The sequence below is a fragment of the Choloepus didactylus genome, chromosome 9 (genome assembly GCF_015220235.1).
Source record: "Choloepus didactylus isolate mChoDid1 chromosome 9, mChoDid1.pri, whole genome shotgun sequence".
Classification (NCBI taxonomy): domain Eukaryota; kingdom Metazoa; phylum Chordata; class Mammalia; order Pilosa; family Megalonychidae; genus Choloepus; species Choloepus didactylus.
The window spans coordinates 5,842,408-5,864,123 of NC_051315.1; the positions used below are offsets into that span (position 1 = coordinate 5,842,408).

General features: G+C 39.6%; 1 protein-coding gene across 2 annotated transcripts in view; it reads right to left on the minus strand.

Moving 5' to 3' along the window:
- Positions 1–21,716, minus strand: part of UGGT1 (UDP-glucose glycoprotein glucosyltransferase 1) — a 119,602-nt gene that overhangs the window by 16,892 nt on the left and 80,994 nt on the right. The window contains exons 21-34 of one of the 2 annotated variants that reach the window (XM_037849087.1): positions 21,316–21,339; positions 20,725–20,819; positions 18,737–18,943; positions 17,827–17,958; positions 16,900–17,030; positions 14,746–14,841; positions 10,467–10,569; positions 9,444–9,523; positions 8,236–8,425; positions 4,839–4,997; positions 4,223–4,308; positions 2,366–2,450; positions 1,381–1,469; positions 719–823 (exon numbers count right to left, since the gene is read on the minus strand). In XM_037849087.1, the coding sequence (XP_037705015.1) occupies positions 719–823; positions 1,381–1,469; positions 2,366–2,450; positions 4,223–4,308; positions 4,839–4,997; positions 8,236–8,425; positions 9,444–9,523; positions 10,467–10,569; positions 14,746–14,841; positions 16,900–17,030; positions 17,827–17,958; positions 18,737–18,943; positions 20,725–20,819; positions 21,316–21,339 (1,582 nt within the window). The remainder of the gene's footprint in view (positions 1–718; positions 824–1,380; positions 1,470–2,365; positions 2,451–4,222; positions 4,309–4,838; positions 4,998–8,235; positions 8,426–9,443; positions 9,524–10,466; positions 10,570–14,745; positions 14,842–16,899; positions 17,031–17,826; positions 17,959–18,736; positions 18,944–20,724; positions 20,820–21,315; positions 21,340–21,716) is intronic. The other variant, XM_037849088.1, reaches the window with a different exon arrangement.

Here is a 21,716-nt window from a genome sequence, read left to right on the forward strand (position 1 = left end):
TAGTGATTACTAACATCTGACATTTACTATTTTAGTGAAATATTATTCCTTGGAAACAGAAGGGTTAAAAAAATGAGGAAAATGGCATTTTGATTTTTTGCTATACAAATCTGCGGTAAAAAGTGAAAAGTAAAGAGAACACTGGCCCTTGGAAAGGAGACTCCCCACCGCTCCTCTTAGTCACTGATGCCAGGGCACTCTGAGGGCCTTCTCTGGCCACCACTGTGTCCCCAGCCCTGGAGGGGGGCCTCTCTACCCTTTGGGTCTCAGTTTCCTTCATCTGTAAATAGAGGTGTCCTTTCCCAGGAGAACCACGATCTTTCCTGGCTCTGAACCCCCAAGCATCTTGGGGGGGGGGGGCAGTGAAGTATCACATGGCCCAGTTCCGCTTCTATTCTCTATGCCAACCTTCTAATTTCTGGTCTAAGCAACGCTTGGTGGCCACGTCAACACCACCATTTATAATGTGTGCCTGGTGAGACTAAAGGTTTATAGCCTGTGATATCTACCCAGATGCATTTACTACATAGATGACTTCACGGAGTTGACCTGATCAAAACAAATACAATTACATATGGCAATCTATTCACAATCCTCAGTGGGCTTCAAATAAATAGGGATGCAATGGATACCTGGGCAGAATCCCACAAAACCATCTCTAAATGAGACAACTGGGACAAATTCATTCACATATACTGAAATAATAGACAAGACTAACCGAAGAAATCTTTCATACAGATGACCAGACGCAACGGAGAAAATATTAATTATGTCATCTTTCTCTGGTTTTGCTTCCTCAGTCTTCTGTCCTCCCGTAAAGCCCCTATAACAATAAAGGTAAAAACAAGAACACTTGAAATGCTGGTCCAGACACAGCCCTTTAAGGGGAGAGGCACAGAGAGGCTGCTTTCCCCTTCCCGTACTGTTCCGAGGGCGGGATGCAGAGGGACAGGCAGCAGCCTTCCCCACACCCGGGAGAGTTCAAGGCCGACAACACCAAGCCCTCAGATAACAAGGAGGATGCTGACTGCAGGCATCATGCTGCCTAGGACACAGAATGAACCCAAGCTGTCCTGCAGAACACAACTGGTACAATGGAAATAAACTGAATAATTAGCAGTCAATACTCCAAAGAGCAGGTACAACCCAACTGGAGTCCAGAAGTCTGGAAAACAAGTAGCTTCTCCATGAGCAGACATTAATCTCTTTGAGTTAGTCAAATGGAAAATACTCATCAACTCTAAAGATACATGCAAGATCTGGCTGCACAAAGCAGAATCTGAAAGGCCCAGGTAGGGTTGCTATATTCCAAAGAAAGGAGGGATGGCTCTTATACTGTTTTTCTTCAAAAATATGCCTTTTTTGATGATGCTGACTTACCACCTGAAGGAGTCCCAAAATCCAGATTCATCCTCACTAGTTCCATCACTCAGCAAGTCCTCATTCACCATGTCCGCCTTCTTCTGAACCTGCAACCACACACGGCAACCCTTATTCTCCTACTGTGGCTAACGAATAGGAAACTGATTTTCATGGTACACACTCTGTGAGCACTGTCAACAACAGGGAATAAAGTGCCGGGCCATCAATTAATTCTCCCACCGGAGGGACGACCCACCCCAGAAACCAAGAGTTTAACAGAAGTATCTCCATCATGATGTTCACACTAGAACCTCAAGTGAGGAGACAGCAACCTCTGTTAACCGGACAAGAGCTATTTTCAGCCGGCCAAAGGGCAAAGCACTCCAAGCTCAATGACAGTCTGAGTAAAGGCAGGAGTGTAAGTCACCAAGCTGACACTAGCTGGCAGGGCAGAGAGCAGCCTACAGCATTCCTGGCAGGTAGGCAGGTAAGCATCACCTCGCCTCACACCCCTTGTTCAGGATTTACCAGTATGAAGACACTGCATCTTCTCTACCCCACAGGGAACGCTGTCCTGCCAGCATGTGGCCTGCTATAGATTTTACTGTGGGTTATGATTGTTTATTCATTATACCTTCTACTTGAATTTAAGGCTCTAAGAACAACGAAATTCTTATAACAGAAGAAACGAAACTGGGCTACCATTTTATTATTGTTGTTGGAATTTTCACTGGCATTTTCCAAATTTTCTGAGAATAAAACCATCAATAGTAATGTGAATTGTGGCTAAAGAAGCAACACAGTATCTATGAGAACATTTTATATAAAATGGGACTCAAATTGCTCACTGAAATTACTCAAGAGGTGAAGTCTCTTAGTTGAAGAAAGCTACAGATTCATATTTACCAAAGACATTTTGTATTTAAAGGAGCATTCCCATAAATGCTAAAGTTAAGTCTTGGATTCTTACAAAATAATGGCTGCCTTGTTATGCCAAACTCACCTTCACTTTAATAATTTTGCTCTTGAAGTTGTTGAGGACGACAACCACATCATCAGCGTCAGGAGGAGAATCTGTGCCATCGTGGCTTAGAGAGAAAAGAATATGAGATACTAATGTAAATATTACAAAACATGATCCTCAAAATGCTGTATATGGTCTGAAAATAATCCTACATATTTGTCCACCATTTTTATCAGAAAGGAGTTTTTCAGAAAAAATTACTTTCTCACAACCTGAAGGAAGCGCCAAGCCCCTTCAAGTTGCACAAAACACTTGGGACCTGCCATCAGCCCCAGTTCAAATCTCCTCCCAAGTGCTCCTTCCAATTCCGGGCCAGAGAGGGAGAGGCTCGCGGAGCAGGTGAGCACATCAGGCACACTGACCCAGGTCCGTCCGTGTCCGTGCATCAGGCCTAGTGCCTAGCACAGCACCCTCCAGAAGGGAGCACCGAGGAAGCTGTGCCCACTCCAACTGTCCCTGGAAACAGTCCACTCTCCACACTGTAATTGGTCATGTCAAAACCTGGTTCTGTTTACAGTTTTGTAAAGGAATCTACTCTCCCCTTCTGTGTGGAGGCTCACAATCAGCCCAGTCTAGGCCCTGTACTCAATCCAGTGTCTCGACTGTGTGGGAAGAACTATAATAAGCTCTACTTTCAGGCAGATGGGTAGAGGAGGAAAAAATCAAAACAACATTTCTCTACACACAACAGGAATGCCTAAAATTTCCAAAGTTACCCTAGTTCAAGGTGTGGGTGGCAGAAAGCCATGATAATGTGAATTCACTGTATTTGCTGTCAGAGGGCAGAGAGCAGGATTCTCATGAAAAAGTAAAACTCTGGTGGGGAAGAAGCCTGATGCCTGAAATACTCCAGAGAATGAGAATATCCACACGGAAAGCACGGGGGGGAAGGAAGCCCTGCATGGGTGGGAAGGGAGAATGCCACATTCCAGGGGAGGGTGAAGAGGGGCAAGGAAAGACATTATCGTCTTACGACAGACTACAGTTTTGTAAAACCCTATTTGGGGGAAGCATTATTTGGAGGAAAAACTTCTATTTACAATGAAAACGTTAATGTAATGCAAAATTCTTCCATTTCCCAGATAAGGAATATGCACTAGCTCCACACGGCCTTCATGTGTGCCAGGTAAGAGTCCACACAGTCAAGACGAGGACACAACAAGAGAAGTTTTAAAATAAACTCTAATGGACACAATTCCCTAGATAAATGGATATGAAGTCTTCTCACGTGGCTTACAACTAGTTTAAATTGTGTTAAGCAGAATTTAGACCAGGTTTTTGAAAAGCAGGAAAAACTGTTTCACAACTGACAGTTACTTAAGGGTTTCCGATCAGTAGGAAAGAATACTCTGGGAGTACCTGTATACTAACGCAGCCCAAGAAAGACCAGTTCTTACACCAAGGCTTTATGCCCAACACTTAGGTGTCCTGTGTATTTGCAAATCACTCATGGTCTAGAGATAAACTATCTAGGTGAAAAGTTTGTTTGACCGTTCCTTATTTCTTTTCTCCTTTCTTCAAATGTCTCAATTTCTCACCCGGTTTTCATCACAGTGAGAGAATGATTTGATTCTGGGATACTGTAAACACACACAGAGGAATCATCACAGAGAGAAGTCTCACTATTATTTTTAGTATTTATACCTCTTATTATTCAATTATACCCTGATAATTCTTCCATAAATGATTACCTGGAAAAGCATTGTTTCATTATCATACATACAATGGTAAATTAAATTCCTAGTGCCTGGCTCACTGCCAGTGTAGTATCAAATCTGAGCTTCACTGGCATTTTGAAATGTTCTGGAAAGATGCATCTGCATCACTAAATCCTACCTGTAGATTCTATAAATATCTTCAGAGCGTCCCTTCCTAAGTCTGAGAATCCAAGCTCCTGGGTTGGCTTTTAATTGAAAGTATCCCTAGAACAAGAAGAAATGGCAAATTTTAGTTGTCTTTGAAACATCAAAATGCTGTTTCTGAGGGACAGTTACGTCTTTTCTGTACTATCAGTTATCTATATTTTAAACAAGATAGTTAACAAATCAGTGCTATTCTTAAAAAAAAACAACAACCAAAAAAACAAAAACAAAAAACTACACATGAAGAAGTATAGCAAAACACAGGGCAGACAAGCCAAGAAGCCTGCTCTTCAGCTGTGTCTCAGTGAAGATCACCAAGGCACGGTGTGGGTCAGCTGCAAACCTCCACGGAAAGGAAAAAGGCTGTCGGCTCAAGAGCGATCCATTCTCAAGGGCCAACTGGGCTAGAGCAGCAGCTTTTTACTTCTAAGTTGATGTGTAATGTAACTCTTATTTACGATACAAGTTTAAAGGCACTAATGATTTTTAGATGGACCCCATTCAGTCAATCGTGTCCTGGCTCAGAACCCTAATTGCGCTGTGATAAACTGCAGCATCCACTGAGTGTCCCACCTGGGGCGGCTGCTTACCAGATTGGCCATCACAATGGTGTCAACAACGACTGGGCGGGCTGAGGTCCCTAAGGTAAACTGCAGTCCTCGTGGGGGCTGGCCCGTGGTAACGTCATAGCAGTGACCCTCTAGTAACAGGTACTCCAGCTCATACTCTGCAGCCACTACGCGGTCCACCTGCAACAGCAAAGGTAAATTACTTAACAAATGCTCAGCAGTTAAAAGAAACAAACTATTGATAACTGCAACAACGTGGATCCATTGCCAACGCATTACGCTGTGTGAAAGAAGCCAGGCACAAAGGACTACACACTGTCAATCACATTTATAAGACACTTCAGAAAAGACAAAACTGTAGTGCAGGAAGCAGACTGACTGTTGCTTGGGGATGGGGGTGAGGAGAGGAGACTGCCTGCAAAGAGGCACAGAGACCTTTCTGGAGCGATGGAAATGTACCTTGACAGCAGTGGTGGTTTACCGTACTGGGTACACGCACAGAACGGTACGCTTAGAATGGGTCCATTTCAGTGGATGTAACTTATGCTTCAAAGAAGCTGACTAAAAATCACTTGAAAATTCCCAAACCAATGTATCTTCATTTATGTAATACCTGAATTAATTCCCAAGAAAGCTTAAAAAAGACTGATGTCAGGATTTTGTCAATGAGTAAAGCAACAGATAAATTTACTGAGGACAAAAGACACGTAAGATATACTCTCTGCCCCACAAGATGATTTATACATCAAAAGAAACAACATAAAACAGAGGTGGCAACTGTCCAGTACAGGCAGAGGAAGCAGTACTGTTTTCCAAGTGAAGATAAAAAAACATTACAATGTGACAATGAAATAAGCCTCATGCTAAAAATAACACTACCAACTGCCATTTGACTGATGTCCTATGATATACCAGACTTTTCTCTTACCCTAACTACCAAATTGCAAGGTAGGTATTTAATAGAAGAGGAAACAGATTGGACTAGGACAAGTAGCTGGGATTTGCATATCAAATTCCCACAGATGATGGCAAGTACAAACCTTATTTGATGTTGAGTAAATATACTCCCTATTTTGTGTAGACACAAAAATCCTCAGCAAAATTCTAGCAACCCAAATTGAGACATATAAAAAAATTATACACCATGATCCTAGTGAAATTTATCCCAGGGTTACAAAATACAAAATGGTTCAAAACACTCAAAAAAAAAAAAAAAAAAAAAACAATGTAAAGTACCCTATTGAGAGATAAATGACAGAAATCACCCAATCCTCCCAACAGATACAGAAAAAGCATTTGACAAATCCAACACCCTTTCATGATAAAAACACTCAATAAACTGGGAATAGAAGGGAACTTTTTCGAACTGATCAATGGCAAAGACAAATAACCTCCAACTTTATGATGGAGGAGTGAAAATTTTCTTCCTTAAGATCAGGAACAAGGAGAGGAGATCCACTTTCACCACTTCAATTCAACACTGTATTGAAGGTTCTAACCAAGGAAATTAGGCAAGGCAAAGAAATAAAAGGCATCCAGATTGGAAACGAAGATGCAAAAATATTTCTATTTGCAGATGATAAGATCTCATATAGACCTGTATACAAAAAACTACAAAACATTGTTGAAAGATTTAAAGAAGACCTAAATACATGGGAGGACATCCCTTGTTCATGTATCAGAACACTTAATATTATTAAGATAGAAAGACTACCCAAATCAACAGATTCAAAGCAATCCATATCAAAATCTTGTGACCTTTTCTGCAGAGACTGATGAGCTCATCCTAAAATTCATATGAAAATGCAAAGGACCCAGAACAATCTTGAAAAAGAAGAACAAAATTTGAGAATTCACACTTTCCAATTTCAAAACTTAATACAAAGCGATAACAAATAAGACAGTGTGGTGCTGGCCCAAGAACAAAGAAGGGAATTGAATCGATAGAAGGGAATTGAGAAATAAACCCTCACCCTTATGGTAAACTCCTCTTCAACAAAGTGCTGAGACCACTCAGTGAGGAAAGAATAGCCTCCAACAAGTAGTGCTGGGCAATGGGACGGTCACATGTAAGAAAATGAAGGTGGTCCCTAAGCCCACCCCATTCACAGAAATCAACTCAAAATGGGTCAAAGACCTAAATGTAAGAGTTAAGACCATGAAACTCTTAGAAGAACACATAGGAGTAAATCTGTGACCAGAGATTATACCATGGTTTCTTAGACAAGACTTCAAAAGCACAAGCTACAAAAGAAAAAAGAGAGAAAACTTTGAGATGAAAAACTTTCATGCTTCAAAGGATACTATAAACAGATTCAAAGCAATCCATATCAAAATCCTAGCGACCTTTTCTGCAGAGATTGATGAGTTGAAAAAGATGACCCACACATGAGAGAAAAAGTATTCAAGTCATATACCTGATAAGGAACTAGTATCCAGAATACATAAAAATTCTTACAACTCAATAATAAAATGAGAAATAACCCAATAAAAATATGGTCAAAGGATCTGAATGCACATTTCCCCAAGGATATACGAATGGTCACTAAGCATAAGAAAAGAACCTCAACATCATCAGTCATTAGGAAAATGCAAATTGAACCCACAATGACATACCACTTCACACCCACTAGGATGGCTGTCATCACGTGTTGGCAAGGATGCAGAGAAATCGAAACTCTCACACACTGGTAGTAAGGATATGAAATGGTGCAGTCACTTAGGAAAATAGTTTGGCAGTTCCAACTATTTCTAATAATTAGAAAACGCATGTACCAAAACGCGTTCATGATGAGCACATGAATAGCAGCATTATTCATAATGGCCAAAAAACACGAACAACTTAAATGACTACTGATGAACAGATAAATCAAATGTGGGCTATCCATGCAATGGAATATTTGATGATAAAAAGGAACGAAGTACTGATATATGCCATATGAATGCACCCTGAAAACAATTTGCTAAGTGAAAGAAGTCAGTCACAAAAGACCACACATTGCATGATTCTATTTAGATGAAATGTCAGAATATGCAAATACATAAGGAAAGAAAGTGGATTAGCAGTTGGTTGTCAGGAGCTGGGGGAGGAGAAAATGGGGCCTGGCTGCTAATGGGTATGGGTTTTCTAGGATGAAAATGTCCTAACATTAGATAGTAGTGAGGGTTGCAAAATTCTGGGAAGATACTAAAAACCAGTGAATTGTGCACTTTAAAGGGTCAATTTAACAGTACGTGTATTAAATCTCAATAAAGCTGTTAATTTTAAAAATGCAATTATACCTAAATACCAGTGTCTTAGAAGCCTGCCTAGACTGATTACTCTGTTCAGTCCGAGACTGCCTGGCTTTAGCCCACCCATACATTTTACACAAGCTTTACACGTGTATTGGATATTTGGGAGCAATGGCACTCTTACCTCTTCTAAATAAATATTATCAAGATCATAGGGTGTTCTGACAGATTCCACCATCCAACTCTCAGGTGTGTTCAAATTCAGAGTGAAGAGAGGAGACTGTGGCATATCCAAAAATTTTGCTATTGGACCCTTAGCAAAGCTATTGTCTGAAGTGAAAGAAATCTCTGGTTCTAAGACATAGCGGTAAAAGCTGAAATGGAAGAAGCAAGCTGTTAGATTGTTTCTCTGCAACCACAGTCCTCGGTTTACAAGCATTCATCCAGGTAAACAACTGGCTTAAAACAAACTAGATTTGGAGGGAAATCCTTCCAGACTGGGAAAATTCTGTCCAAAACCGTCTTTTGGCCCAATTTTGTCTCTGTGGTTGTAGCAGATGCCCAAGACAGGAAAGAGGGCCAGGACTGAGAGGCGAGAGAATTCCTTCTTGCACTATCATGAGTAGCTGCGGCTGGGGTCGCAAGCACTTCTTGAGCACTTAACTTCCTTCGTGGGGGGAAACTCATTTTCTTGTAAAATTGAAGTCCTAAGTGGTAACTGTGTTCTCAGTCTAGGCCTGAAAACTCTGTATGTACTAATTTAAACATTTCTCCTGTAAGAAAACAATGGTGGGAGTGGGAACCCTTTTGGCACTGTTTCAATCCGCTTAGAATTAAACCTTCAGCGAGTTAGGAACCTCCTATAGTCCCAAAATGTGCCATATACTATTACTATTAACTGCTTTATATTACTAATTTTCCCATAAATGATCTTTCGAAAGCTCATGACAGTATATAGCTAAATCTGTCCTTTTCAAGATACATGCAAATGAGCCTCAGCAAGCTTTCTCTCACATACATATATTCCAACTTGAAATGACTACTTTTCTTTTAAGATGAAAAAGTATAGACGGTGTCTTTCTGCACCACAAGCACATTTAAACTATGTAAATTTAATAACCACATTGAGAAATTAGAGAATCATAAAATTCTGATGGGAAAGAAAAAGAAAAGAAAATCACAAGTACGACTCTCCCAGATTAGTACCATCTAAATGCTCCCATGCCCACACTAAGTTCTTAGAACTTCCGATTACAGAGCAAATTTGGCAAACACCCAACTTTCAGTAAAAAACCTTTGCAGACATGATATCCACCTATGAAACCATTTGATCCTTTAATAGTCCGTATCAGCTTTTACATTCAGTATCATTTTTCTGACAGTTTGTTTTACCTTTTTAAAGGCATGTCGGAAAGTTTTGATTGACAGTTCATAAATACTCTTAGATTCATATTTATCAGCTGAGTCAAAACCTAAAAAAGCAAACCACATGTCAAAACATAAGATCTTTTCTTTAGAGGAAGTGACTGACATTTGAGAAAAAACATTTAAATTTTCTCTTCAGAGAAAGAGAACATTCTTAATATCTCAAGAAAAGATATAAAGATAATAACTGTCATAAACTTGCACTTGAGAAGTTTCTGGAAATCACAACTCCAATGCAGAATCTAAATCACACACACATGTCTTGGCCAAGAAAATGGGAAGTAGGCTCTTACAGATGATGGCCCCTCACATCAACAAGGTTTAAGGCCCAGTAGTGGTAAAGCAACAGAGAGATCACAGATGTCGGTCTACACAGGACAAGCTATGAGATTCATGAATGCAACTTACATACTACAGTATAAAAAAAAACATATATATATACATACACACATACATACACATACACTACCCCAAAAGGTTAGCTGATTATATTAGAATGAAATATTACCTTAAAAAAGAAAAATTTCAACTCACAAAGAAAAAAAAGTTGAAGCAACTAACCATGGTTTGCGCATACCTGTTAGATGTACTTAAAATGTAACATTTTACACATGTCTAAAACACATGCTCTAACAAAAAAATTCATGCTAGTTATAAAAAAGAAAAACAAAAAGCAAAAGTCTTTTACCTTTTCAACTTCTTTGCTATTAAAATATGCCATAATTGACTTAGTTCAAAGACATTTTGCCCTAAATTCCTTTGTTAATTTTTTTAATTACATGAGGTAACCAACTAAACTTGTACCAATTTTCTGAGGTATGAAGTTGTTTTCAGAGCCATTATCAATCTTTAAAGAGAATCTGCTACTCCCATCATGCCTGCTGCACTTGCCAATACCCTTTTGACCATAACAAAGGGAACAAAGCAAGCTCTGGGAGAGTCACAGGGCCTGTGATGACCACATACGGCAGTCTTGGCGTTTGTCCCTACCAAGAGCAAAGAGGCGAGTCTCTGTGCTTCTCTGGTGACAGGGTCAATGACAGCCACGACATCAAAGTACGTCTCCCCTTCCTTCGGCCTCAGTTTAATTGCACTACCGAGATAAAAAAAAAGACAAACCATTAATGTGTTGAAAACAGGAAATAAAGCCTCTTTTTTTTGGTCTAACACAAGCCACTACCCTCTTAGTATTTCAAAAAAATTTAGATTTAGAACAGCCAGGCTCTGATGGTGGTCAACTATGTGATTATGTCTGCCCCAAGTCTGCAAAACCCAAGTGGCTGAGGAGTACCAGAAAAGGACTACAAAATTAGTGTGAAGACTAGAAAAATAGCTTGAAATAGAATGTAATAAAAAAACTGCTAAGAACTTCTGATGTTAGCTTTTGACAGTTTGCAGAACATTGTGCCAATTTTTTATTTCTTGGCAAGAAGGGTATGAGGAAGGAAGCAACAGATTTTTTAAAAATAATGAAAAGGACAGAAAACATTACAGAAAACTTACAAAGCAGAGAAAAAGGAAAAAAAATAATAACGCTGCCTTACCATCCAATCCAACCACTTTGGTGCATTCCTATTTATTCTTTTTCCAAATTTAGAAGCCTGTATAAAATCAGTTGCAACTATAGAATATTGGCAATTTTATACTTTCCTTCTCCCCACCGCTTATCATAAATTTTTCATGTTGTTGAATCAAGCATTCTGCATAAGTAATATTTTACCAAGTGATCCTGCCGTAGTTTATTTAAGGAACTGCTTATTGCTGGATATTCAGAAGGCCTTCATCACCTAAGAGTCTCCTCCTGAATGCCTCTTTGTTGCTCAGATGTGGCCCTCTCTCTAGCTAAGCTAACTTGGCAGGTGAAATCACTGTCTTCTCCCCATGTGGGATCTGACACCTAGGATTGTAAATCTCCCTGTCAACGTGGAATATGACTCTCAGGGAGGAATCTAGACCCAGCATCATGGGATGAAGAACATTTTCTTGACCAAAAGCAGGACGTGAAATGAAATGAAATAAGCTTCAGTGGCAGAGAGATTCCAAAAGGAGCCAAGAGGTCACTCTGGTGGGCACTCTTATGCACAATATAGACAACCCTTTTTAGGTTCTAATGAATTGGAATAGCTAGTAATAAATACCTAGAACTATCAAACTACAACCCAAAACCCTTAAATCTTGAAGCTGATTGTATAATGTAGCTTATGAGGGGTGACAATGTGATTGGGAAAGCCATGTGGCTCACACTCCCCTTTGTCCAGCGTATGGATGGATGAGTTAAAAAAAAAAAAAAGGCACCCAGTGTTCTTTTTTCACTTTAATTTTTATTCTTATTACTTTTGTGTGTGTGGTAATGAAAATGTTCAAAAATTAATTTTGGTGATGAATGCACAACTACATAATGGCACTGTGAACAACTGATCGCATGCTTTGTATCACTCCATGGTATGTGAATATATCTCAGTAAAATTGAATTAAATAAAAAAAAGTAAAAAAAAAAAAAAAAAAAAAAGAAGGCCTTCACCTTCTGACATCCAGCTTTTCCCACATCTGGAATGTTCTTTAGAGTCAAAGAAGTCCTAGAAGTAGAGACTACTGGGTCACAGAATATTAATATTTTTGTGGCTAATATGTACTTGCCAATCAACTTTCTTGAAGAACTAAACCAATCTACAAAGCCAAGAAATACATTTTGCTACATCACTGTCAGCAAACTGACCGTTGTTAATTAGCGAAACAGGGCAGCTGGTCAGGCTTCCCTTTGCACTGCTGGGGCTTCTGGGGGGACCTTTCCCACGTGGTCTCTGCTGCCTGGCCTCTGAAGTCACACTTAGTGGGGGACACAGACGAGTGGGGACTTCTGACGCACTTTAAAAAGGAATGAACTCGAAAGGATTTAACTTTACCCAATTTTCCAGAAACATATGTTGTTTAAATCAATGCTTATCCTTGTTTGCTTTGAGCAGATATTTTAATACGGTTTGACGCTAACCATCACTCTTTCATGCAAGAACATTTATCCAGTGGAAGGAAAACAAAAGTACAAAACAAAAAAGAACCTAATTAACAATATTAGGTCACTATAGTTTAAATGATGGTTATTTCAAATCTTAACTGCTTTGGAATTAACCACTGGAATAGCTGGGTGACTGTATTGCAGTGAATGCTTTCTATCTTTGATTATATTAATTCCAGAGTCATTCAGCTACCAATGTTTATTCCAATACAGTTTTTCCTTTTTTTTTTTTTTTAACTCTAATACAGCTGTTTCCAAAGTGTGGCCTCCACATCCAGCAGCATCAGCCTCAACTGGGAACTTATTAGAAATGCAAATTGCCAGGCCTCAACCCAGCCTGACTGAACCAGGAACTGAGGGTGAGCCCAGCAATCTGCACTTAACAAGCTCTCTGAGGCAACCTAAAATTTGAGCGCCTCTGCTCTAGTATGATTTGGACTGGGAAGCTACTCTAGAATTCTGGAAGGAGGAACTCCTAAGAGAAGAGCATTATACAAACTCTCACACAGGAATGAAAAGGAACCTGTTACAGCCCTCTCGATTTGGCAAGTATGTTGGTGTGTAGACCTGGAAGAAATTTTTGGGTAGAGTTTGTGTGACCTTTTCATGTTCTGAGCCAGCAGAGTGATCTAACAGACATAACCCCAAAATGACCCTGCAAGGTCCTTTAACCGCTCCCATGTCTCTATCACAAAAAAGGGAACAAGGTAAAAAACAAGAACTGAAGAATATCGGCGTAGCAAATGAGGAATGATTTAAACTAATGATATTACGTTTAAATATACTCACTGTATTGGTCAGAAAGAAAACCAGATTGAGGCCAAAAGTGAGGCAAGAACAAGATTTACTAATTATATACATTTTAGTGGGCTAAGTAGAGCAAATTCAAATAACACAAGACCACCTGGGGGAGACCTTGTTAAAAGGTAAATGCTGAGTCAGTAGATTTGGGGGTTGAGGGGAGACGAAAGAGTGAATTTCCCAAAGGCTCCCAGGCGATGCCCTGCTGCCCATGGACAAGGGCACACAAGGACAAACACTGCCAGTAATTCAGACCTTTCAGTTACTAACATCAATGAAAAAGTCTGACTTAAATCCAACAAACACCCACTTAACTTACATAATCCCAGTAAGGATTTCTCCAATTATAATTAATTCTAAATTTTTATCATGATAGAGTTTGTAAATAGGGCATTTTAATTATGTAAAACAAGAAACTCACGGGGAGAACAAGGCCCTAATAAGGGAAGAGTTCTTTGCCCATGACTCACCCTCCTGGTCATGAAAGGCAAGCAAGATAGCAGGTCAATTAGGAAATGTCTACTGCACTAGGTAACTAGAGGAGGGAGTTACTTCCTGAAAGTAGAGTTTGAGGAAGTAAAATATGGGTCCAAGTGGGCAAAATTCAAGTGGTATTAGAAAGGAGCCACAAAAGTCTCCACTTGCTGCAACATAAGACATTAGGAGACACTGTCAGTGCAAACAGAGAGGGTCTCTATTCTAGTCTTGAACCATCCAACAGTCTAATCACTCAAATTTGATCCCCACAAAGACTGACTGTGAGAAAGCACAGGTCAACAAAATCGATGTCTAATATGCCTGAGACGAATCAAATCAGAATCACAGAGGGCTAGGGTCCAGGCAGCTGCAGGCACAAGCAACATACATATTTGCGAGGTATGGCAAGAGCTGTACACGTCAACTTGTACAGGGTTCTTCCTAAGGATAACTTCTCCTGAATGTAATCGGAAGGAGACAACCCAGACTGCGAGACATTCCACAAAACACCCTGCCTGAACTCTTCAAAACCATCAATGTCATAAAAGACACAAAAAGCAGGGAAATGTTCTGGATGAAAGGAGGCTAAAGAGATTCAACAACTACCTGCAATGTGTGATCTGGACCATCTTCCCCCCAAGAAAAAAAACAAAAAAGAGTGATAACAAGCTCTGTTTATTCCTGAATATCACAAAAATTACAACTGGTCTATTTTATGAAATGCTTTGTTTTCCAAAATATTGTACTCAGAATTACTTAGGATTTATTTAGAAACAAATGTCAACTTCTATGCAACAAAAGCCATATACATACATATATATATATCAGGGTTGAAAACTTCATGCCAAACAAACTTTCCAGTCCTATAAGAACCTTATATAAATTTTGTGTGGAGACACAAAGGAGCTGTTGTAAAGGCCACCTTAAACACAAGTTTACTATTCAACAGAACGTGCAAATTCACCATCAATTCTATACCTGTGTCTGTCTTCAAAGAACTGGTTTTCAACTCGTGCATCTCCTTTCGGCTGGGCTGAGAGGAGGGCACCCACCTTCATCACCAAGTCGCTGGCCCTGAAAGATGCGGTTAGGGAGACGTGGGCATCTCTTCGGCTGAAGGCTTTTCCAGTTATTGCTGAGCATATAATCAGCCCAAACACCAAATGCTGAGATGATGGTTTAAAGAAGGCAGAGACTTTTGACAAGTAAGAGATAAAGCATTGATTTTATACCTGATCAGCTCTACAACCCTGGAGAAGTTACGCACTTTCCCCTATGTGAAATGGGGTTACACACCCTACCTTGCAGGCTTATACATATTGACTCAACCAGCGCAGGGCCATATCGCCCTCTTAGTTAGTAGTATTTACATTCTCCCCACTCACTTTTAAACAACTTTATTACTTGTTATGATTATTAGAGTAATAAATCACTGGAAAACATTCAGAAAAAAGAAAAAGAATATAAAGGAGAAAACTAATATTACATGCAATACCATTAGCAAGAAATAGCCACTGAACACATTTTAATTCATAATTCTCTATTTTTAAATACATAACCAAAAAGAGGATTATACTATTTGGTAAGCTGCTTTTTCACTTAACAATATATTATAAACAACTTTTTGTTGGTTAATAGAACAAGGGTACATTAATATTTTTAATGACTGCATAGTTTGATATTTATGGATACATCATAATCTGTTAAACCAACAGCTATTCGGTTTCACTATTAAAAACACTGTCCAGTTTCACTAAGTAAACAACTTAAAAAAGCATGTCTGCTTTCCCTACCCCTTCTAAAGCTGATTTCTAACCAAAATCTTGAACTGAATCATGAGCCTGAAAGAAATGTTCTAATTTGTGGAAGTGAGGACTGAACCCTAAGAAATAAGTTCTTAATTTGAAAAAGCACTTACTAATATATGCAAATTGTTAAAGAGTCTATACATTTTCTCATTGAACCCAAACCAACTTTATGAAATTACCTCTTTTGGTTCAACTTCTCAACACTAACTCTGAACATGTTTCCTGTGATGTGCCACAACATGGCCACAAAATGTTTCAAAGGACCTTTGGTTATGTGGGCTGGGGCGAGCAGATCCCAAGCCACACTGGTTGGCCAGGGACACGTCTTTTGGGCATAGCTATTGGACAATCCCCAGAGAGTCCGAGGGGCCCCCCCGAGCCTCCACGGAGAGAGGGAGCAGTCCAAGCCTAGCCCTGTGACACGGCTGCTCTAAGTCATGGGTACTCCTGGCCTGTACCAAAGGCCAGAATAAAGGGCGGCACTCAAGAGGTACTCAAGTGGGAGCTCCAGTACTGGCTGAGACGAAAAAGGATTTCCTCCCTCATCATACAAAACTTGGCAAAGTGACTGCTTTGGTAGCTCTCAAAGTCAACACTTCACTGAGACAAAGATCTTGAACTCTACGGCATGATGGTACATAAAGAGATGAAGGGGAAAACCCAGAGGAGCTTTTAAATTTTACATTCTCCAACTATACATTCATCTGATGTTTAATGCAGAAACCAGGTCTAGATGACCGTGACTCATTATTCAGCAGGTATAATGATTTTCTTCCACAAAGAGAAATAACTCATTAAAATACATTGGCTGATAACACTAAAATAATTAAAATTAAAACTAGCAATAACCAACTCATCATCACCTTTGGAGGATGCAAGGGAAACAACTCATTAGTCTGAACTGGTAAATAAAAGAAAAGAAGCATTTCGTCTGCCTTCCCTTTCCTGTACAAAATAAAACTGAAGAGTAACCAAACAGACGATGAGGGGAACTATTCCTGTAGAGGCATTCTGGGTAACATATAACCTAGCCTCTCCACTTTTGTATATATATGGAATTTTCCCAAAATAAAAAGTTTAAAACAAAAAAAGGGAGAACTAATTCACTTCTTTAAATAGCAGTCTATGAAAGAAATCAGCTTGTTTCAACAGAAGCACAAATTAAAACTTGAATTGAAGAGCACATTTTAAACCTGGAAAGAAAGCACGGTGGAATAGGTAGCATAGATGAACAATATACAATCCTAACTTCAACCAATAAGCACAAGTCCAATTAATACAGCCTCGATGACACAAACTAATTAACTTTTATGGCAAAACTTACACATCTTCTTCTACCCGAAGCTGCTGAATATGAGATTTTATTTTCTGTCCTGAAGTTTTTAAGATGACATTTTCCAGGAGGTGGAAATCATCTTGATTAAAGAGCTCATGATCCTCCAGTGGCCCAATGACCTGTGAAGAAAAGAGGTCTCCAGGGTAGTGAGGGCTGCAGGAGTACCTGTAAACAGCAAACAATTACAGAGCCTACAAGGGCCTTGGCTGACATAAAACCGTATCACTCTGAAGACCCCTGACACGAACACATGTAAATAAAATAGATCAAGAAACAAAAATAAAATGCAAATCAACTCATACAGTTATTTACTAAATTACTTCCTCAATTATATAGTCTAGACTTGTACATGTCATCTCATTTTTATAGTAAACGCAAACTTGGAAGGGAAAGAAAATAACAGTGAAGTGATCACTAAGTCTCACAGAATATAAATGACAATGCCAAGATAAAATGTGATAGTAGCTGTTGGCGATTCTGCCCTCAGTGCTAAGAATTTAAGGTTTAGTATGCCCCATTGCCTCATTTCGGCGGCTGCAGACACTTCAGATGTAGTCTGTGGACTGCACAAACTACATGGTAAACCTGAAGGACATGGCTGCACAGCAGCTGAACGCTTTAGGTATCAAAGCCTCGTTGGTTTACGTGCTGCAAGCGGCCACACTCTCACCACCTTATATAATGGCAAGACACAGAGAGAAAGCAGGAAGGCTTCACTCAGTGACTTCTAAGTTAAAAAAGCATATTCCTTTGAAATAAGGGGGCAGAAAACAATTGTCAGCACTTCGTAAGCCCTAATCACCTGTGGAGAAAGTGTGGCTGTTTGAAGAGATTACTAGCTTCAGAGTAGAGTGCTGCAAAGACTGTTCATTGATCTAATTTGAAGTCAAGCTTGTCTCAGGACAAAATCCTCACCCGTCCATTGCTGATCACTGCCCTCTGTCCCTTCTTCAGCTTCAGAACCTCCCTGCAGTACATGGCATGAGACAAAATGAAATCCATTTTGGAAGATTCAAAGACCTCTTTAAAAAGACTGAAATCCATGCCCTGGGAAAGTAATTGTTATTAAGGAAAAGCAATCGTTATTAAGCAAACCATGTAAATGAATGACCATCCTGAATAAATCATAGTGTTCTTTTAGTTGAGAGTAATAACCAATTTTAATGACTAATGACATTATGTCTCAATTTTCCATTCTCCCTACCAATTTCCCCCACCTCCCACTGATCAAGTACCTGCTTATTTCCTTTTCCTTTATTCCTTTATTCTTTTATGTGATTTGATCAAAATGGCAAACTATTCTTTATAAATTTATTCTGCATTTTAAAGTCTTGCTAATTTTGTTTCAAGTGAGAGCCTTTTTTCTGACAGAAACTTTATGTAATCTCAACATTTTACAAGAACTTTTAAAACTACAAAACACTTTGTCAAAAGTGGGCTCCTACCAAAAACACATTCCAAAAGTGGGCTCAAGAACCTATAAGCCACTAACTCGTAAGTGACTCAAATCTGTCGTTTGTTCGGCAAACAAATCAAACACTGTCTGCCTTTTAAAAAACATTCAAAACAAATGTCTCTGTGCTTAAAACATACACAGCCTTATAGAATGCACACCCGGAAACCCAGGAAGGTAAAAGGAATAAAGGGAATGTGACAGAATTGCTGTTGCTTGGAAAGATTCCTCCAAATTAAAACACATCCTCAGAGTCTAAGAACTAAAACCACGGAAGGCTGTGGGGAGACACAGACCAGCCCTGCCCCTGGAGTGTACTGATGCAGGGAATGACAGAAGTGGGTGGCCTCCCACAAAGCATTAGAGACTCACCCCAACAGAGAAGTCTCCGATGCCGGCACCCGCGGCCAGGGCCTCGGCAGTCTCTTCCTTGGCCATTTTGGTGATGAAGTTCTTGGCGGAGTTGGAGGCCTGCGTCTGGAGAGCTGCCCAGATTGCTCTGGAGATCCGAGTGTTCTCATAAGTTATATCTTCATGAGGATTATTGATCATGCTTATCCTAACGTTGTTACTGGATTTCTATTTACAAAATGGGAAGTAAGAGTTATAGGGCTGATGTTTTGAACTGAATAAGCAGCACTAACATGAGTCAAATAATACCTCTTCTAATAGTCTTCAGTAGCTCTCCTCTGCAGACAGAATAAAATTCAGAAACCATAGCCAAGCACTAAAGCCCTACATGAACAGACCCCCAGTCCACCTTTCCAACCTATTTCTTATATCCTGTAAACAGAGCATACATTACAGACCACTGTTGTTCTATCCTTCCTCTGCATGGTTTGTATTCTTCTAACATGGTGGAATGTCCACCTACTCATCTTTACTTCCTAAGTTCAACCACTCTTCAAGACTCAGTTCAAATCCTTCTTCTCCACAAGGCCTTTCCAGACTTCTAGTAAAAACTAATCTTCCCCTGGGTAAAAAGGCAAAAATCCATGTGGGAGAAGACATTCGGAATTCATATAACCAAAAGACGGCTTATATAGAGAACACAAGCAAGAGAAATTCATGCTTGTGTGCATCAAAAAAAACATACACAAGAACTTTCATAGCAGCATTCTTCAAAATAGCCCCAAACTAGAAACAACCTAATAGCCCACAAAATAAAACTCTGTGGGATAGCCATAGGATAGAATGCAACACGATGGAAAAGAACAAACAACCACTACTGGTAAGATCATGGGTAAATCTTACAAAATGATGAGCAAAGGAACCAAACACAAAAGAATACACACAACACAGTAAGATTCCATTTAAATAAAGTTCAAATCAGGCAAACTATTCTATGACGTGAGAACAGGGAAGAGGGAGGGGAATGACTGGGAGCACACGGAGGGGATGGCTTTGGGAATGTGGTAATTCTCTATTCCTTGACTTGTGTGATGGTCCTATGGGTGAGTTCACTCTGTGATACTGGTTTCTGCACTTCTTTTGTGCCTGTATTATACAAAATACTTATTTACAAAATGAACCTCTCCCTCCACGCTCTCCTCATCCATCACGATTCGTGCATTCATCAATGTGAGTCAGAGGGCCTTAAACGTGAGTCCATGTTTCTCCGTGAGAACTACACCTAATTCACCTTGAAATGGCCTCAGCATCTAGCCTGCTGTCTCAGACATTAAAGGTGCTCAGTATGTCAGTGAAAGGGAAACCGCCTGGTATTTCCTTATTTCAAGACGCCTTCCTAGGGACCGGGTGGAAAGGGGACACAAGGAAGGCTGTGACATTTGGATGAAGATCAATCTGAAACAGCTCAGGAAGAAAAATTTTTACGTCATATCCTCTGACAATGATGCCTTCTGGAAGAACTGACTACTCCAAGGTCTTTCACCCAAGTTCTACTATTGACGCGCAGCAGACCTTCCAGAGCATCTCCACGTGTATGCCTCCGGTGCCGAGATCTGCTCCGATTATTGCACACTGATGGGCCTGCATGGTATCCCCCACATCCGACCTTTCTCACTGGAAGGACCCTGTTTCCCCGTAAGCTACCCAAAACCATCTTCCCAAGATCCCTGAAGCAAGGGCAGGAGCAGTGAGGCAAAACCTATGATAACAGTCTCATTATTTTAATGAATCTTTAAAATAATCTATTCCCTAAAATGAAGTCAGAGTGCCGCAGCCTTTTCTCTCTTTGTACTAGCTGGCAGACCTCTGCAGAAACAACACTCCTTTCCCTCAGGACCGAAAGCACAGGACTCCCTTCTCCCCACCAGACCAACCGCATCAGGACACAAACCCCCAAGGGACAACTGGAACTTCAAACCAAAATACAAAATGAAGTTGTAAATACTTGCCTGATGTTTGATGGCATCATACAATAACTGCCTTCCAGAAGGGCTATCAAAATCCCCAACAATCCAAAAAGTAACTGGCCTAATAAAAGAATCATCTGTAGGAAAACAAAAACAATATATTGAGATAGAGAAAAAAGCAAATTCTATGATTCAACATTGTTACTAAGCAAATAATTTCTGAAAAACATGCAGACGATAAGAAAATGACAAGTTTAGTAAAGATACAAAGCAAAAATAGTGAAACTTCTATACAAGAATGAAAGCAGAGTAGCCTTCCATGTGGAAGAATTACAAACTAGGAACATGCACTAGTCAATTCTATTATGGTGTGGGCATCTGTTAGCAAGTAAAATGAAAAAGTCTGAGCATGTGAGTAACATTAAAACTTTAATCATTAATTTGTAACTTGCCGAAATATAATTCCTCTGCAAAAATTTATACCAAATTTATCTGTATTGATATAGCCTATTGTTACCCACAGGTTCCAGAAATATCACAATAAAGCGTCAATAAATTCTGAATTACAATGATCCCTGAAATCACGTAAGATAATGAAGAAAAGGAATAGAACATTCTGAAGTTTTAAGTTACCATAGACTTCCTTGGATGACATTCCTGGACAAAGGTAAAAGAAAAAGAGTAGAAGAAAAGAAAATGTCATTTCTATAATTAATGTCTATTAATTATAAAGGTCAAAATTTTAAATAATACCCAACATGACCCATGGTTCTTTCTGCTCCTCCGTCCTAATACTGAGTCTTGGTGGGTTAAATAAAAACAGAAACTCCGATACCACCATTACTGTTTTAGTTGTTTCAGAACTGGTTACTGAATTGCAATGGAGCAACTGCCTATACAAACACATTGATTTGGGAAACCAGAAATTGCCCTGGGAGAAGGATAAAATAAAGATAAAAATAGCTGCCTTTAAAAGGGGAATAAGTGTGACCAGATTTGGAAAATGATCTGTTCACAATGGAAAGGGCATCATT